This window comes from Poromitra crassiceps, assembly GCF_964638095.1.
Source record: "Poromitra crassiceps genome assembly, chromosome: 13".
NCBI lineage: Eukaryota > Metazoa > Chordata > Actinopteri > Beryciformes > Melamphaidae > Poromitra > Poromitra crassiceps.
Genome location: NC_139644.1, coordinates 16,605,393 through 16,619,052, shown reverse-complemented (window position 1 = coordinate 16,619,052; position 13,660 = coordinate 16,605,393). Strand labels below are relative to the sequence as shown.

The window sequence follows — 13,660 nt, the reverse complement described above, 5'->3', positions numbered from 1 at the left end:
TGTAATGTTCGTGCATAAAGGATATTACTCAAAACCCGTGTACAGTTTGTTAATTGGTAATGACAGTTTGATTATTTACTGTTACTGTGGTAGCCTAGATCTACAGTAATAATGCATTGGGTTTTAAAGATTCAGAGGAATGATTTCAACTCAGGACAATCGGAAATATGCATGCATTAACCTGGATATAAATAAAAATTACACCAGGAAAGTAGGGTTGTAGCTTGGAGTTCTAAATATATTTGATTCGGTCGACACCCAGAGGGATAGGTTTTCCAATAGGTGTTTAGTCAAATTAGCACAATTCTGACAAAATAAATGGCATAAGTTTGCATTAAGGTCCTTTGCTAAAGAATACCATGTGTTGAGAAGGTGCAATATACTAATAATACCCCCCTCCCCCCACACACACACACACACACACACTGTTTATTGGACTAGAGTCCTTTAATAATTTACATGAAACTGTCTGATCTGACTATACTATTTACTTTGAATATATCCAAACATACTTTACTATTTAAGACAGAACATAAATCTAAGTACATGAATAATTTATAATATAATACCGTCATCATCACTGCCATAATAGTCCAAGTATTAATTACCTGTTGTTGTGCTGTATATCCATCGTGGAAGACAGAAAGAACAGAAACGTCCTTTCCCACTTGCCGTAGGAAACAGTAACACGGAAGAGGTGTGGCTATGGTGTTAGCCAGAGCGCTAGCCTGATAGTGCTAGCAATCTCAGGCTGTTAAATGTTATAACAAGATGCTTTCTGAGAAGTAATATCTTGTTTATCAATGCAGGGGGATGTTGCTAAATAATGGGAAACGTATTTGGGAGAAAGAGTCGCCCTTCTCGAGTAACGGAACAAGACAAAGCGATTTTGGTGAGCTGATCTGTAGCAGATTAGTTTACAATTGCCCTGATCAGTAACGTTATGTAACGTTATTAGGCTATGTTTACCTGTCAATGTTGCGTTATGGCCAGTTGATAGCTTGAGTTAAAGATAGCCCATTCCTTTTATGTTCATTGTTCGTCAATAAAAAATAATTCCTCACTGTACTGAACCAATTAACGATTAACAATGAATTGGTTGGGTACAGTTAGCTTGATTAACAAACCAATACATTTGACTACTTACTCATACTCAAGCTATAGCTATTAACATTTAGCCTACCTATGGCCATTATAGTTTTATTACATGCCATTGTGCTAATTAGTTGCACCTGTGTGTACTGAAATAAGCTATTACATTTAGCCTATGGCTTTCTCTCTATTTGTAGCAACTGAAACAGCAAAGAGATAAGCTGAAGCAGTACCAGAAGAGAATCACAGTACAGCTGGAGAAGGAGAGGCTTCTGGCCAAGCAGCTGCTGAAGGATGGGAGGAAAGAGTAAGTACTGTAGAGACCTACAGCTATCTGATCTACCCTGTGCAGTTCACATTAGATTAAACAATAGATTTAACACCATTTCCATGTTGGCAGTGGAAAATGTGCAGTTGTGGAAAATATTGCAGAAATCCTACGTTTATTTAATAAAAACAAAACATTAGGTTTAAAGGGATAGTTTGGTTTGTTTGAAGTGGGCCCTATGAGGTACTTGCACACAGTCAGTGTACTGGGCAAAGCACTCTTCACGCATCGCGTCCCGAAATATAGGAGAACTGCACTCCAGCCGCGGCAGGTACAGAGAGCTGTCTGCTGAGTGTGAAGGAGGCCATGAGCAAAAATGTAAAAAAACAACAACAGAAACAATACATAAAATGCTTCCATACTGCTCAGCTGGTGTAATCCAAGTCTCCACAAGCCCTGAGATGCCATGTTGACTTGAAAAGATGTCATTTACACCCTGTTTTTAGCTGAAATCTTCACTGTAGCCAGGTGGCGATGAAAGGAAAGCGGCTGCACAACCTGGCTACAATGAAGGTTTCAGTTAAAACCAGGGTGTAAATGACATCTTTTCAAGTCAACTTGGCATCTCAGGGCTTGTGGAGACTTGGATTACACCAGGTGAGCAGTATGGAAGCATTTTATGTATTTATTTTCTGTTATTTTTTTACGTTTTTGCTCATGGCCTCCTTCACACTCAGCAGACAGCTCTCTGTGCCTGCTGCGGCTGGAGTGCAGTTCTCCTATATCAGTGCGCGATGCGTCAAGAGTGCTTTACCCAGTACACTGACTGTATGCAAGTACCTCATAGGACCCCACTTCAAACAAACCAAACTATCCCTTTAAGAAAAACTGCACTGCCTCCCTGAAAATAGGCTTCTTCTAGTCTTGTATTTGTTGGGTTTAGGGTTATCACATTAGACCTGTGATAAAGACACGTATAGGGAGAATTCTGCCACAAACATAACCCTAAACAGACTCCACAACTAGACACAGATCCTGACACATTTGACAAGGTGTAGGTCCTTCCTCACAACCAACAGGATGATCTGTGATGTGTATATCAATTGTCTTGTTTGTAATACTAGTCATTTTAGGACTACACTAAAACATTGTGATAATGTTTTGTTTTGTTTTGTTTTACCTTTTCCGTTTGTTACTGCAGGAAGGCGCTGCTGCTTCTTAAGAAGAAGCGGTATCAGGATCAGCTACTAAACAAGACTGAAAATCAGATTTCAAACCTAGAGCGCATGGTAAGGATCTTGTTGCATTTGACTATTTGATGTCATTCAGTATTTAATCATTAATACCAACACTGATTTCTGAACAATCCCACCCCTCTGCCCCTCCCAAATACAGCCAGCTTTCTATATCCTGTTTCAATAGGAAATACATCAACATAAGGAAGCAGGAAGCTCTCAAAATGCTGTTTCCTTGGGAACCTTGTTAATTAGGGCTGCAACTAACAATTATTTTCATTATCGATTAATCTGTTGATTGTTTTATCAACTAATCGTTTGGTCTATAAAAGTCACAGAATGGTGAAAAATGTGGATCACGTTTTCCCCAAAGCTCAAGATGACATTTCTCACATGTCTTCTTTTGTCCTGACCAACAGTCCACAACACAATAATCAGTTTACTGTCATAGAAGACTAAATAAACCAGAAAATATTTACATTTAAGAAGCTGGAATGAAAGAATTCAAATTATTTTCTTAATTAATCGATTATAAAAATAGTTGTCGATTAATTTTCTGTCGACTAATCGATTAATAATTTGTTAATTATTATCTAGTTAAATTTATAGTATGGAACATAAACATTTTGATCACCTATGACTACTTTTTTCTTTTTCTCAACAGGTTCAAGATATTGAGTTTACCCAAATTGAGATGAAAGTCATCGAGGGGCTCAAGATTGGCAATGATTGTCTGAAGAGTATGCATGAGGTAATAAATATTCTTTCATGTATTTTGACTGCCTCTTGTGATAATACCCCCTTAAGCTTTTCATTTGTGGCAGTCCGTGCTTTTTCAAGCAAACTGATTATGCATACACTGTCAAACTTTCTAGTGAAAAGCTTACTTTCTTTAATGTGATCCTGGCGCGAGGATTGAGCAGCACAGAAAGCTTGTGTTTTGTGTTCGCATAGCTGGTGCACATTGTTTGAAGATTAAAGGATTAAGAAGCAAATCCTTGACTACAGCAGTGTGACTGCAGCACATCCTTGGATACAGTGTTCAGATCTTGCTCTGGAAATTCTCTCCACTCACACAATCCAGCCACTAACCGTATGTGGAAAACCCCTCTTTTCCTTAATGTGGGGACTGAGTTCTTGTCTTGTTTGTGCCAGGTCATGTCTATAGAGGATGTGGAGAGAATCATGGATGAGACCCAGGAAGCTATTGAGTATCAAAGGGTAAATATCCTACTATTGTCAACATCCACTTGATGGCAGTCAAGAGCACGTGTGAAGTTGTGTGTAGCTATTGTTGCCCATCCAATTGTTTACAGGTATTTGGTATGAACCTGAGTATGTTACAGTCTTTGTATTGTAAAGTCCTGGTATTGTACTATTGCTAAAGGTCACTACCAAGAACTAAGTCCCAACACATTGCTTTTTCGTGAAATTATGCTTAAAGTTTTTCCCTCCTACATTAGACAATTTGAGAGGATGCTGATTGGCTAAGTCGGAACATTTCTAGATGTCATGTCTGCACATGAATACTTTTTCACCACAACTGTCTATTGAATAAAACATTCCCCCCCCCCCTTCAATGTTCATTGAAGTATTTGGAACTGTAATCTTAGTTATCAAGCACATACAATGAGATTTTCATGCTTGTACTTCAATAAAGGAAAACAAATATGTTGTCATTATGCATCCAACTAATGTACATTTTATGGTCCTGCAGCAAATAGATGAGATGCTAGCTGGGTCGCTAACGCAGGAGGATGAAGATGCTGTCCTAGCAGAGCTGGAAGCTATCACTCAGGTGGGTGTTCATCTGCGTTATTTTTTTTAAACCTTTATTTATCCATTATTGACCCCAGTGCGATTTCCAGAAATTATAATGTACTGTACCCGGGCCAATCAAGGATCTGCCTCGTAGTTGATAATGTAACCGGCCAATCAGGGACGCTGCTGGCAAAACAGTATGGCGTCTGCTGAAGCAACGAGCGGTAACGTACATGTAGAGTAAACACAACCGTAAGTGCAGTTATGGCAGAAATATACTCAATAACAACAATTAAACAAGAAGAAGAGTATGCAATAGCAGGAGTTTCTCTGCGGGGGCGGGAACGTTTTCGCCATTCCTCCAGGTGAATTTGGATTAAATTTGGTGACACTGATTGGCCGAGGGAGTTGTCTGTCAAGGCAAGCAACGTTACTCTCACCCACTGAAATCGATGAGGATGGCTCGGAGTCCAGACTGATGCATCGAGCAAAACAGAATGAGATCACCTTATCGTCAGGATGGTTTTTACCAGAGGTGTGGACTCGAGTCACATGACTTGGTCCCACCTCTGGTTTTTACCAGGCTACTGCAGCATGTTGCTGGACAAAAACGTCACACCTCCAAAGTGAACTTTTGAGGAACTAAGATAAAAAGTAGCTTGTTTATATCTTGACAACCATGCATTTTTGACATTTGGATGACTTTGGATACATTCTGTGTATCCGCCACTGGAACAGGGAGAAGATGTAGCACTTCCAGACGTTCCCACTGAGCAAATACCGGAGGTCCCAGAGGCGGCTAAAGCTGAGCCAGGTGCTATATTGTTAACCTCCGTCTTTCACATCATCATACATGATACGGATGTGTATAATTGACCTCAAACTGACGGTATCTGCTTCACTTTGTGTTTTCTAGAGAGGAAACAAGCAAAGAACAAGCCGGACAGGGAGATGTTGGCAGCCTAATGGACTGGATTTGGTGTGGATATGCAGTGTTGGGCTCACACTACATGGAGCAGCCATGCTCTCTGTGCACAGATTGGACTTTTATTACGAACTGTATTTCATTGTTAAAGAAAAGCGGAGATGTTTGTTAGTGGGTGTGGAATGAAGGTACACACACGTCGGTGCACCATTACACATTTCAGAAGATTAGCACTGTGTCTATACTCTGGTTTGCTGCTCCTCTCCACTGGACACATTTTTTTAAATGAACTACATGAAGGAAAGTGAACTATTCTGTTCTGCTGTGTCCGATTTGGATTGGCAAAGCAGTGTCACGTTGTACCTGTACTGATGATATCAGAATAACACTGCACATTTTTAGATGTTTTACACATTAAAGTCAAGTGTGGCTAAAATAGCATTTTCTTGCCCCCCTCCCCAAACCTGGTTTACCTTTTGACCTTTTATTATTATAATTCAGTTAAAATATTTATGCTTCTACTGCCTCTACTGACTCTGAAAGTGGTTAATGATGACATGTTTTAAGTTATTTGTTTTTCCTGCACAGAATATTTTTTCTTCTCAATTTGGAGTTTAATGTGTAAAATCCATTCACCAGAAGAGGGCACTACTTACCAGTTTTTTTTGACTCGACTAAAACAAGTGTCTTCATTCACATTCCCTCAGTGAAGCATGTGTGGTTATCGACATTGAGATAAATTAGAAAGCTTGTGTTGCTGATATGTGGGAGACATTTTTTTTTTTTTTACCCCAGATGAGAAAGCCAATACAGTATTTAATTACAACCCTACACTATGTGGGCACTTAGGCTAATTGCCATGTATATACAATGGACCTAACACCAATTATGCACTGTGAGAAAAACATCACCCATGGTGTTACTACAAACAGTTACAGTATGCCTTACATAATGCAATGCAATTGTATGGCCTACATATGTTCATATGTAAAGTGAGAAACTGCACTGCATTGCACATACTTTTATAATAATAGCCTATAGCCTACTCAGATGATAGCAGTATTTTGTGTAGTATCCTATAATAACTTTAGAAGGATACTACACAAATAACAGTATTACATTGATTATCCAGTAAGTCTCCTGCCTTAGCATATAGGACAATTACAGGCATGCTAGAAGTCCTAATAAAAATGTTAAGACATGCATATTATAAAGATTTGAGGACGAACAATTATATTTCAGCTGTTTAAAATGTGATCTTTGTAAAAGGAAAAAGTAATTTCCTTCTTAATATTACAGAAATAATCTCATTTGGCTCGGAGATAATGGGAGGGGTGGGTGGCGCACCAAATCTGCGATTTGACAAAATGCTGCTGCGTTCTAATGCTGTTGGACTGTCGGAAATATGGGGATTACGATTTGAGCGCACACGAACCACCCGACAAACTAGTGAATACATGGGAAAGTACCCGAGTTGCTATGATGTAGAGAGCATCGAAGCCATGTCAACAAGTGATGGATTCTATAATTATGCCATTCTTTAATATATAGATCTAAATGAGTAGGGAGGCAGGCTGTTATTGTAGACTATATTTCCATTTTGACTTTGTTAATGCAGGTTGGATGGACTCGACTGTCTTTGTTTCAGCTCTGTGAAAGACTGGTTCCACACAGTGTATGTAATAATAATAATAACTTTCCATATCATTAATACCAGCTTGATTTCTAAAACAAACAAACAAACAAACAAACAAACAAGCAAAACAGCCACTAACACAACATCACTAACTAAACCGGTGAGAATTCGAAGCTCACGAGTAGTCAGTGAAGGCAGCACTGCAGCCAGCCTGTCACCAGCGGAGAGGGAAGGTGTGTTTAGTTGGAGTGGGGTTTCTGGAGCGCAGCATCGCTAAACTCTCACAGGCGTGTCACCTCGCACATTAGTTTGATTGAACTCGTTGATTTACCCATTTCGCCTTTTGCGTGGATCTACCTTTCCCCAAGGAAAATACCGTTTATGGTCCTGGCCGAAGATTTCAACATGTCTCGCACCGACGAGGTTCACCGCATAACGGAGAATGTCTACAAGGTAACTGCTCAACTAATGAGGAAAGTTTGGTGCCTCTGTCTGGATGCATGATATTAATTATTTAATTATATCATCAGACAGACACGGTTGTTCCTTTATGGTGCAGAATTTGCTCTCACTCTTTTGTCAAAAGCGCATTCAGAGCCTCACGAATCTTTTGCGATAATCTTTTTAGGGAGAGGCGCAGTAGAGCTCCCAGGCGATTGACTGATCAGTCGCCAATCGTTCACAAATGCTCTGTTCATTGCTTTGATGTATTTTCCACGATAGGCTATTGTCTCTTTCCCCTTTTACTTTTCTTTTTCGCATGCCACCTGTAATGACTGCCGCACCTGTCAGCCAGACTTCATGCTTCAAACCTTGCAGAACGAAAGTCTCTCTCTCTCTCTCTCTCTCTCTCTCTCTCTCTCTCTCTCTCTCTCTCTCTCTCTCTCTCTCTCTCTCTCTCTCTCTCTCTCTCTCTCTCTCCTCTCTATCTCTGTCTCTCTCTCCTCGACACGCACACGCACACACACACACACAGGCCACACAATTTGTTCTTAATGACTTGCCTGGTGAAATAAAGGTGGAAAAAAAAACATGCACACTAGATTAGATTATTGATTAACCATGCTTTCAATAATGTACCTATTAACCAACCATTCAGCTTTCAGTGCATTTCTATGTGTTCAAATTCCAATGGATTCCTTGAGTTTTCTTGCTGGAGTCAGTGGAGACATTCCAGGAGTTGGTGTTTGATGGGCAGGGAAGGTTGGGTCTGTGTTGCAACAAGTACTGCAAACATTTGCCCTATAGGGATTTCCACATCCAAACCTGTTCTGCAGAACATGCCTTGAACCTTCCACTCAATTACACTTTCCGATCTGTCTTCCATGATTCACTGTTTTGGAAAGTTGTTGGAACAAAACACATACAGGGTGACTTATATAGGGACACAAGTTATTTCCACCCGGGACCTTGTCATTTGCATGTGCTTGCAGACATATATATATATATGTATGTATATGTATATATATATATGTAGATGTGTGTGTGTGTGTGTGTGTGTATGTATGTATGTATATATAATAAAAGACACACACATATATGTGTATATATATGTATATATATGTAGATGTGTGTGTGTGTGTGTGTGTGTGTGTGTGTGTATATATATATATAATATATTATATATATATATACAGTATATATATATAATAAAAGACACACACACACACACACACACACACACATCTATATGTATATATATATATATATATATATATATATATATATATATATATATATATATATATACACGGTATATATATATACACGGTATATATATATATATATATATATATATATAATCCCTGGCCCTGAATGGATTGCTATAAATCACTCTAACTGGCTGGATTCCTTGGAGTCCTTGCTTTGGCTCTGTTGCTATGTTTCTGAGTGGGAAGCACCTGTTGATACTGATGGAATGCTAACAAAACCAGTTGTTATGGGGGTGCCACACCTGTGTCTGCATCGTGATTTTCCAATCTCAGCTTTCCATTTTGATTAGATTTTTCATTCCAGCCAGAGGAGGTGGCTTTTCTTATATTCCTCAAGATATACCGTTATGGGTTATGTATATACATTTAAAACCCATAACGGTGTCGCCACTAGACTACCCTGCTCACTAGTACCACTGTAGGCTACCCTAAGCCAGTGCAAATTCCCCTAAAAGAAGGTCGGAGCCCAAGAAGAGGGACAGGGGAGCCGCTGGGTTCTCTCCAGGGATTCAACATGTATCAGAAAGGAGGTCAGATCAGATGAGCAGAGACTTGTCAGAGGACTGACTGACTGCTGCTGCTTTTAGAGCCCAACAAGGGAAGTGAGTGATTCATTAGAGTAGAGCATATATTTCTGTGCTGCATTGGTCACATAGCCTGCAGTCACTGTGTATGTATGTGATGCTGGCCGGCCCGGTCTGCTCCAAACTCGTTGGTTTTATACCTTAATGTGACTTAGCCTACACATAGACATGCAAGAGAAACCTTTCCTCCTCGTCCACGTTTGAGCCCAGTGGTGGTGGGCCCGTCGGCGGAGGAACCTTAAACCCCTGACAGACAGCCTGGCTCACTGATGGGTGGTGGAGTGGAGAGCCTCTGTGCCACACCACCAGGGATCTGACCTATAAAGCACGGAGGCCGGAGAGGGCATATCTACAGTCAGTCACTGGCGTGTCCGGCACTCCCCGTGCTTCCTCCAACCAACCCTGCAGCCTAGAGTTATTTATTTACCGTTAGTCAAACAGGTGGCTTCACTTCGGCCCCACCGTACAGTACACTGTGAGCAGTCAGTGCCACGTTTGATTATTCAACTCCCTCTTAGGACTTTGTTTGGATGCAAAATCGCAAAAATCTAAGTGCCGTCTGCCAGCTTTAGTTTGATGGAGCTGCCAGCCACATTGAATGATCACTGTAAAGCTACAGCCCTTGTTACACATTATCTCCCTATTTCAAGGAGCCAAAGGTATTTTGGTCGATCAAAAGTCGATCGGTGACGATGACCATGATGTGCATTGACCTCTAAAGGTCTTCAAGCCATAAACACGACCAGACTCTTTATCTTATTGTCAGGTTTTCTTTCCAGCGTTTTGGCATTTTGGCTATAGATAGACTGTATAGTTGATTCTGACTGACTCTGAGCCAATGTGGTTGACTAGGTTGGGCAAATTAATCCAGGTAAACAAGGATCTGAGTTGCCAAACCAGCTCTTGAGCTTCAGGACGAGTATGAATGAGTTCAGCAGGCGATGCTCCAGGCTGCCATTTCCCCCACAAATTTTTTAAGCTATGCTTTTTAAGGGTCATAGGGTGCAGGAGAATGATTGGCGGCTCATGTACAGTATTGTACTCCATATCTACTCCACACTGCTTTGGTAAACAAGCACAGTCAACAGTTGAATTCTGACACTATATGTTACAATGCAAAAGATCTGAGGGACATATATAGGAAACAATATATCAAGATTCTTGTGATGCAGAGGCAAGGCAGCTTTGTTTGTATAGCATATTTCACACACTGACTCAATTTCAAAGTGCTTTACAGAGTGATAAAAAGTACAGTAAAGCAAAAAACAAACACACAATTAAAAGGTGCAAAAGTACAGGCGAGATCCAGTTAGAGTAAACTAGTTCAGTTCAAATATTTGAAAATAGTTGAAATATAGTTGAAATATAAATAAAAGCACAACAAATACTCTCACTTTTAGATGCATATTGTGAGTGAACCTATAGGTTGAGGCGATGTCTCGTCATGGTTTAGCTGGCTCAGCCTGGCTCGGGGCGTGGTCAGGGTGGGGTAAATCCCCCGTTCTCTCCATTCAGCAAAGTTGGAATTTAGCTGCTAGCACAGACCAGGCAGACACAATCAGGGATTTAACCACCGCAGTAAACGCACATCTGAGCAGACGTCTTGTGTTCTGCTCTAGAATCCCCAAACCTGTAGTTTAGAGCTGCAGCACCGTCCTTTGGTGAGTCAGCCCATGAGATATATCGGCGGTTTTACCCAAATCGCGCGCCAGCCGTATAACATTTTGTGGGCGTTTCCACACATGCCGACTGTCTCTATTGGGGATTCTCTATCCCAGCCTATACAGATGCCCCCCTCTCACCACAAGAGGAGCGCCGTCTTACAATGGCGTCATACGCCCTTCCCTGTCCTTCCTGATTCTACTCTTGATCTGATATTTACATCAGATCTCACTGCCAAAGTCAGACGGGAATCATAGATTTTCCTCTTGGTCCGCAGATGCACAGAGTAAAGATAAAGCTCTGTCATCTCATTCTTCAGTTCCCAGATAATCTAGCTCTTTGAGTTCCGACAGTCGATAAAGTTCTGTCGTCATCAGAGGTCATTGGACATTTCTTGTCTACCGATTCATTTAACCTGAAACGGATTCAGATATGTTTTTGGCCCCCTGAAACGCAGGTTGGGCCCAGTGTATAATTGTATTGTCATCCTTTTAACTATTCATACAATATAGCTGAAAATGAGCCCATTGTAAAGCGGATACTTAATCCCATGGCTATTGGCTACAGTGTCGTATCATATTCAAAATGAGTAGGGAGCCGAGACATGTGTCCAAATAACTCATTCAGCTCAACACACACATATGTTATTAGACAGTGATGTTTGTGTGTGCTGTCTGCGTGCATGCACAGCACACACACATCACTTTGCATATGCCAGTGTGTTGGCCTGAGGGAGAGAGGGAGATGCGGAGGCAAACCGCGGCTGCACAGTCACACTGGAGACAGTGGGAGAGTTGGACAGGAGCTGAGTAATCGCAGGGGAGATAAGGGGGGGGGGGAAACTGCTGTGTGACTCATTTGAACCTGTGTGTGTGTGTGTGTGTGTGTGTGTGTGTGTAACAGGGCAGGGATTGTAGGCACAGTGAGGGGGGCGGGACTTCAGATTCAGAGTCCCATGGTGAGCTCAACAGTCCCATGTGACTTTTCTTTCTCCAGAAGTGAGTTCCCCATTCATTCTCTCCATAGACATTTTGAGAAATCCTTATATAAGGAGTTTTAAGGCTTTAACCGAGCCAACCAGGCTTCCAGAGAATCGCGAGTGACCATTAAACATTTAACACATTCACTGCCAGACGTTTTTTTTTTTACTGTAGGTAGGTTCTGCCAGAGGTTTTTTTTGAGGATTCTGGCTCATCTTTCAAGACCCGAGGATTCTTTTCTGCTAAGATTTTGTGAACACACAATATCTCAAAAGAACTAATAGAATGTGTGCTTTCTCTGTCTAAAAGAGTTAGTTTGTAGAGTTAGTAGTTATGTAAGCATTAGCAGTTGAATACAGCATGGTTTCAGCGTCAGAAAAAGTATTCAGAGATAAACGGCTTTTTGTGAAATTCGATAGAACAGTCACTTTAACCATTCATTTTTGGCATCAGTAAGACGTCAGACATCCGACGTCAGTAATTTCCTCCATAACAGCAGGAAACCCCCCTCTGCTTCCAACTCCTCCCTCCGTGTGTGTTCTCCTCCTGCCTCCCTGGCTCTGCAGCGGGCGTGTCACAACGAAGTTGCTGCTGCTGCTGTGCCTGTTTGCGCGGCCGCTCTTTGAGGAAGTGGACTCGCTCGTTTCGTGGAGTTTTGGTTGAGAGCTTTGATGAAGCTTTTGCGATTCTGGTCATATTTATGCTGCGTGTTTCAAAGTGTGCATCCAATCTATTCTTGGAACCCCCCACCGTTGCCACCACTGTGCATCAGCGCGAAAGTGAAAGCGTTTTCGCCATCAATTTTACAGTATGAGAACGGCTTCCTCGCGCTTTTCCCTCCAGTTTTGGGTCGCCTCTTTCTACTGTGGAGAGACATGTCGCCACTCAGTGGGTCGGTAAAATAGATTATACACATTCAATACCTCCAATTCTGGTGTAGGAGACGTAAAAGGGTTAGATCAACGTCCCACCGTCAATTTTTTTTTTTTTTTTTTAAGCCGAGATAACTCGTCTTTGGCAGTGAACGGTTGGATTCTGTAAGCCGAGATAACTCGTCAATGGCAGTGAACGTGTTAACTTTCAGCAAAAACAAAGAATACAAGCCGGGGGGGGGGGGGGGGGGGGGGGCAAAATTTGGATCTTTTTTTCTCGCACGTATTTTTTGTTTTTGCTGAAAGTGAAATGTTTTATGGTCACTCACGATTCTCTGGAAGACTGGTGGGCTTGGTTGGTTCAAGCCTTAACACTCGTTAGATAAGGATGTTTCGAAATGTCTATGGAGAAAATGAATGGGGAATTCACTTCTGGGGCAAGAAAGGTCACATGACTGTGTTGAGCTTTATTGTTAGTTTGGTAACAACCAAAGACACTCCTTAGTTTTTTGGGGATGACTTGGACTTAATCAGCAGGGGAGTCAACCCCATAACCTCAGCCTGAGCCTGCGTGACTCACTTCTGCGGTCTCCACTCACAGAGACAGGCAGTTCCAGACACGGAGATCACCATCTAGTCATCTATTTCCCATACTGACACAGAGAGAGAGAGAGACACACTGACAGTGTGCTTGGCGTGGGTGGCTGCGTCTGTACCTGTGTGCCTGCGGATCAGTGGAAGCGCTGCAGTGATCTCCGCCAGCTGGCCAGAGCAGGGAGCTGAGAAGGTCGACCCCTGCAGGGCGTCTGAGGGAGGTGTAGAGGCACAGGTCAAGCCTCTTAACGTGTCCACAAGTCTGAGCGCCGACCTGGCTGGAGGGGGGAGGGGGAGCATTTCCGCTGTAGCTGAAGCAGGACAAATAGAAGTGATTGA

At 41.7% G+C, this 13,660-nt stretch overlaps 2 protein-coding genes across 3 annotated transcripts in view; both read left to right on the top strand.

Annotated features, from left to right (window-relative positions):
• Window positions 1–713: 713 nt before the first annotated feature.
• Window positions 714–5,643, top strand: LOC310787531 (charged multivesicular body protein 6-like). The gene is made up of 8 exons (XM_083648981.1): window positions 714–892; window positions 1,290–1,399; window positions 2,562–2,649; window positions 3,260–3,346; window positions 3,751–3,816; window positions 4,313–4,393; window positions 5,095–5,170; window positions 5,273–5,643. Exons 1-8 carry the CDS (start codon window positions 827–829, stop codon window positions 5,320–5,322), a joined length of 624 nt encoding a protein of 207 aa, XP_083505107.1. The 5' UTR covers window positions 714–826; the 3' UTR covers window positions 5,323–5,643.
• A 1,529-nt stretch (window positions 5,644–7,172) lies between these two features.
• The window catches only part of baiap2a (BAR/IMD domain containing adaptor protein 2a), an 83,892-nt gene continuing 77,404 nt past the window's right edge, over window positions 7,173–13,660 (top strand). For both annotated transcript variants that reach the window (XM_083650242.1, XM_083650243.1), the window contains exon 1: window positions 7,173–7,370. In XM_083650242.1, coding sequence (XP_083506368.1) covers window positions 7,299–7,370 — 72 coding nt within the window. In that variant the 5' untranslated portion in view covers window positions 7,173–7,298. The remainder of the gene's footprint in view (window positions 7,371–13,660) is intronic.

Bases quoted from the DNA above. Each gene is read 5' to 3' on its own strand.
- LOC310787531 (XM_083648981.1), top strand. From the start codon at position 827: ATGGGAAACGTATTTGGGAGAAAGAGTCGCCCTTCTCGAGTAACGGAA. The intron at 3,347-3,750 runs GTAATAAATATT...TGTTTGTGCCAG, and splicing joins GTCTGAAGAGTATGCATGAG to GTCATGTCTATAGAGGATGT. The intron at 5,171-5,272 runs GTGCTATATTGT...TGTGTTTTCTAG, and splicing joins GGCGGCTAAAGCTGAGCCAG to AGAGGAAACAAGCAAAGAAC.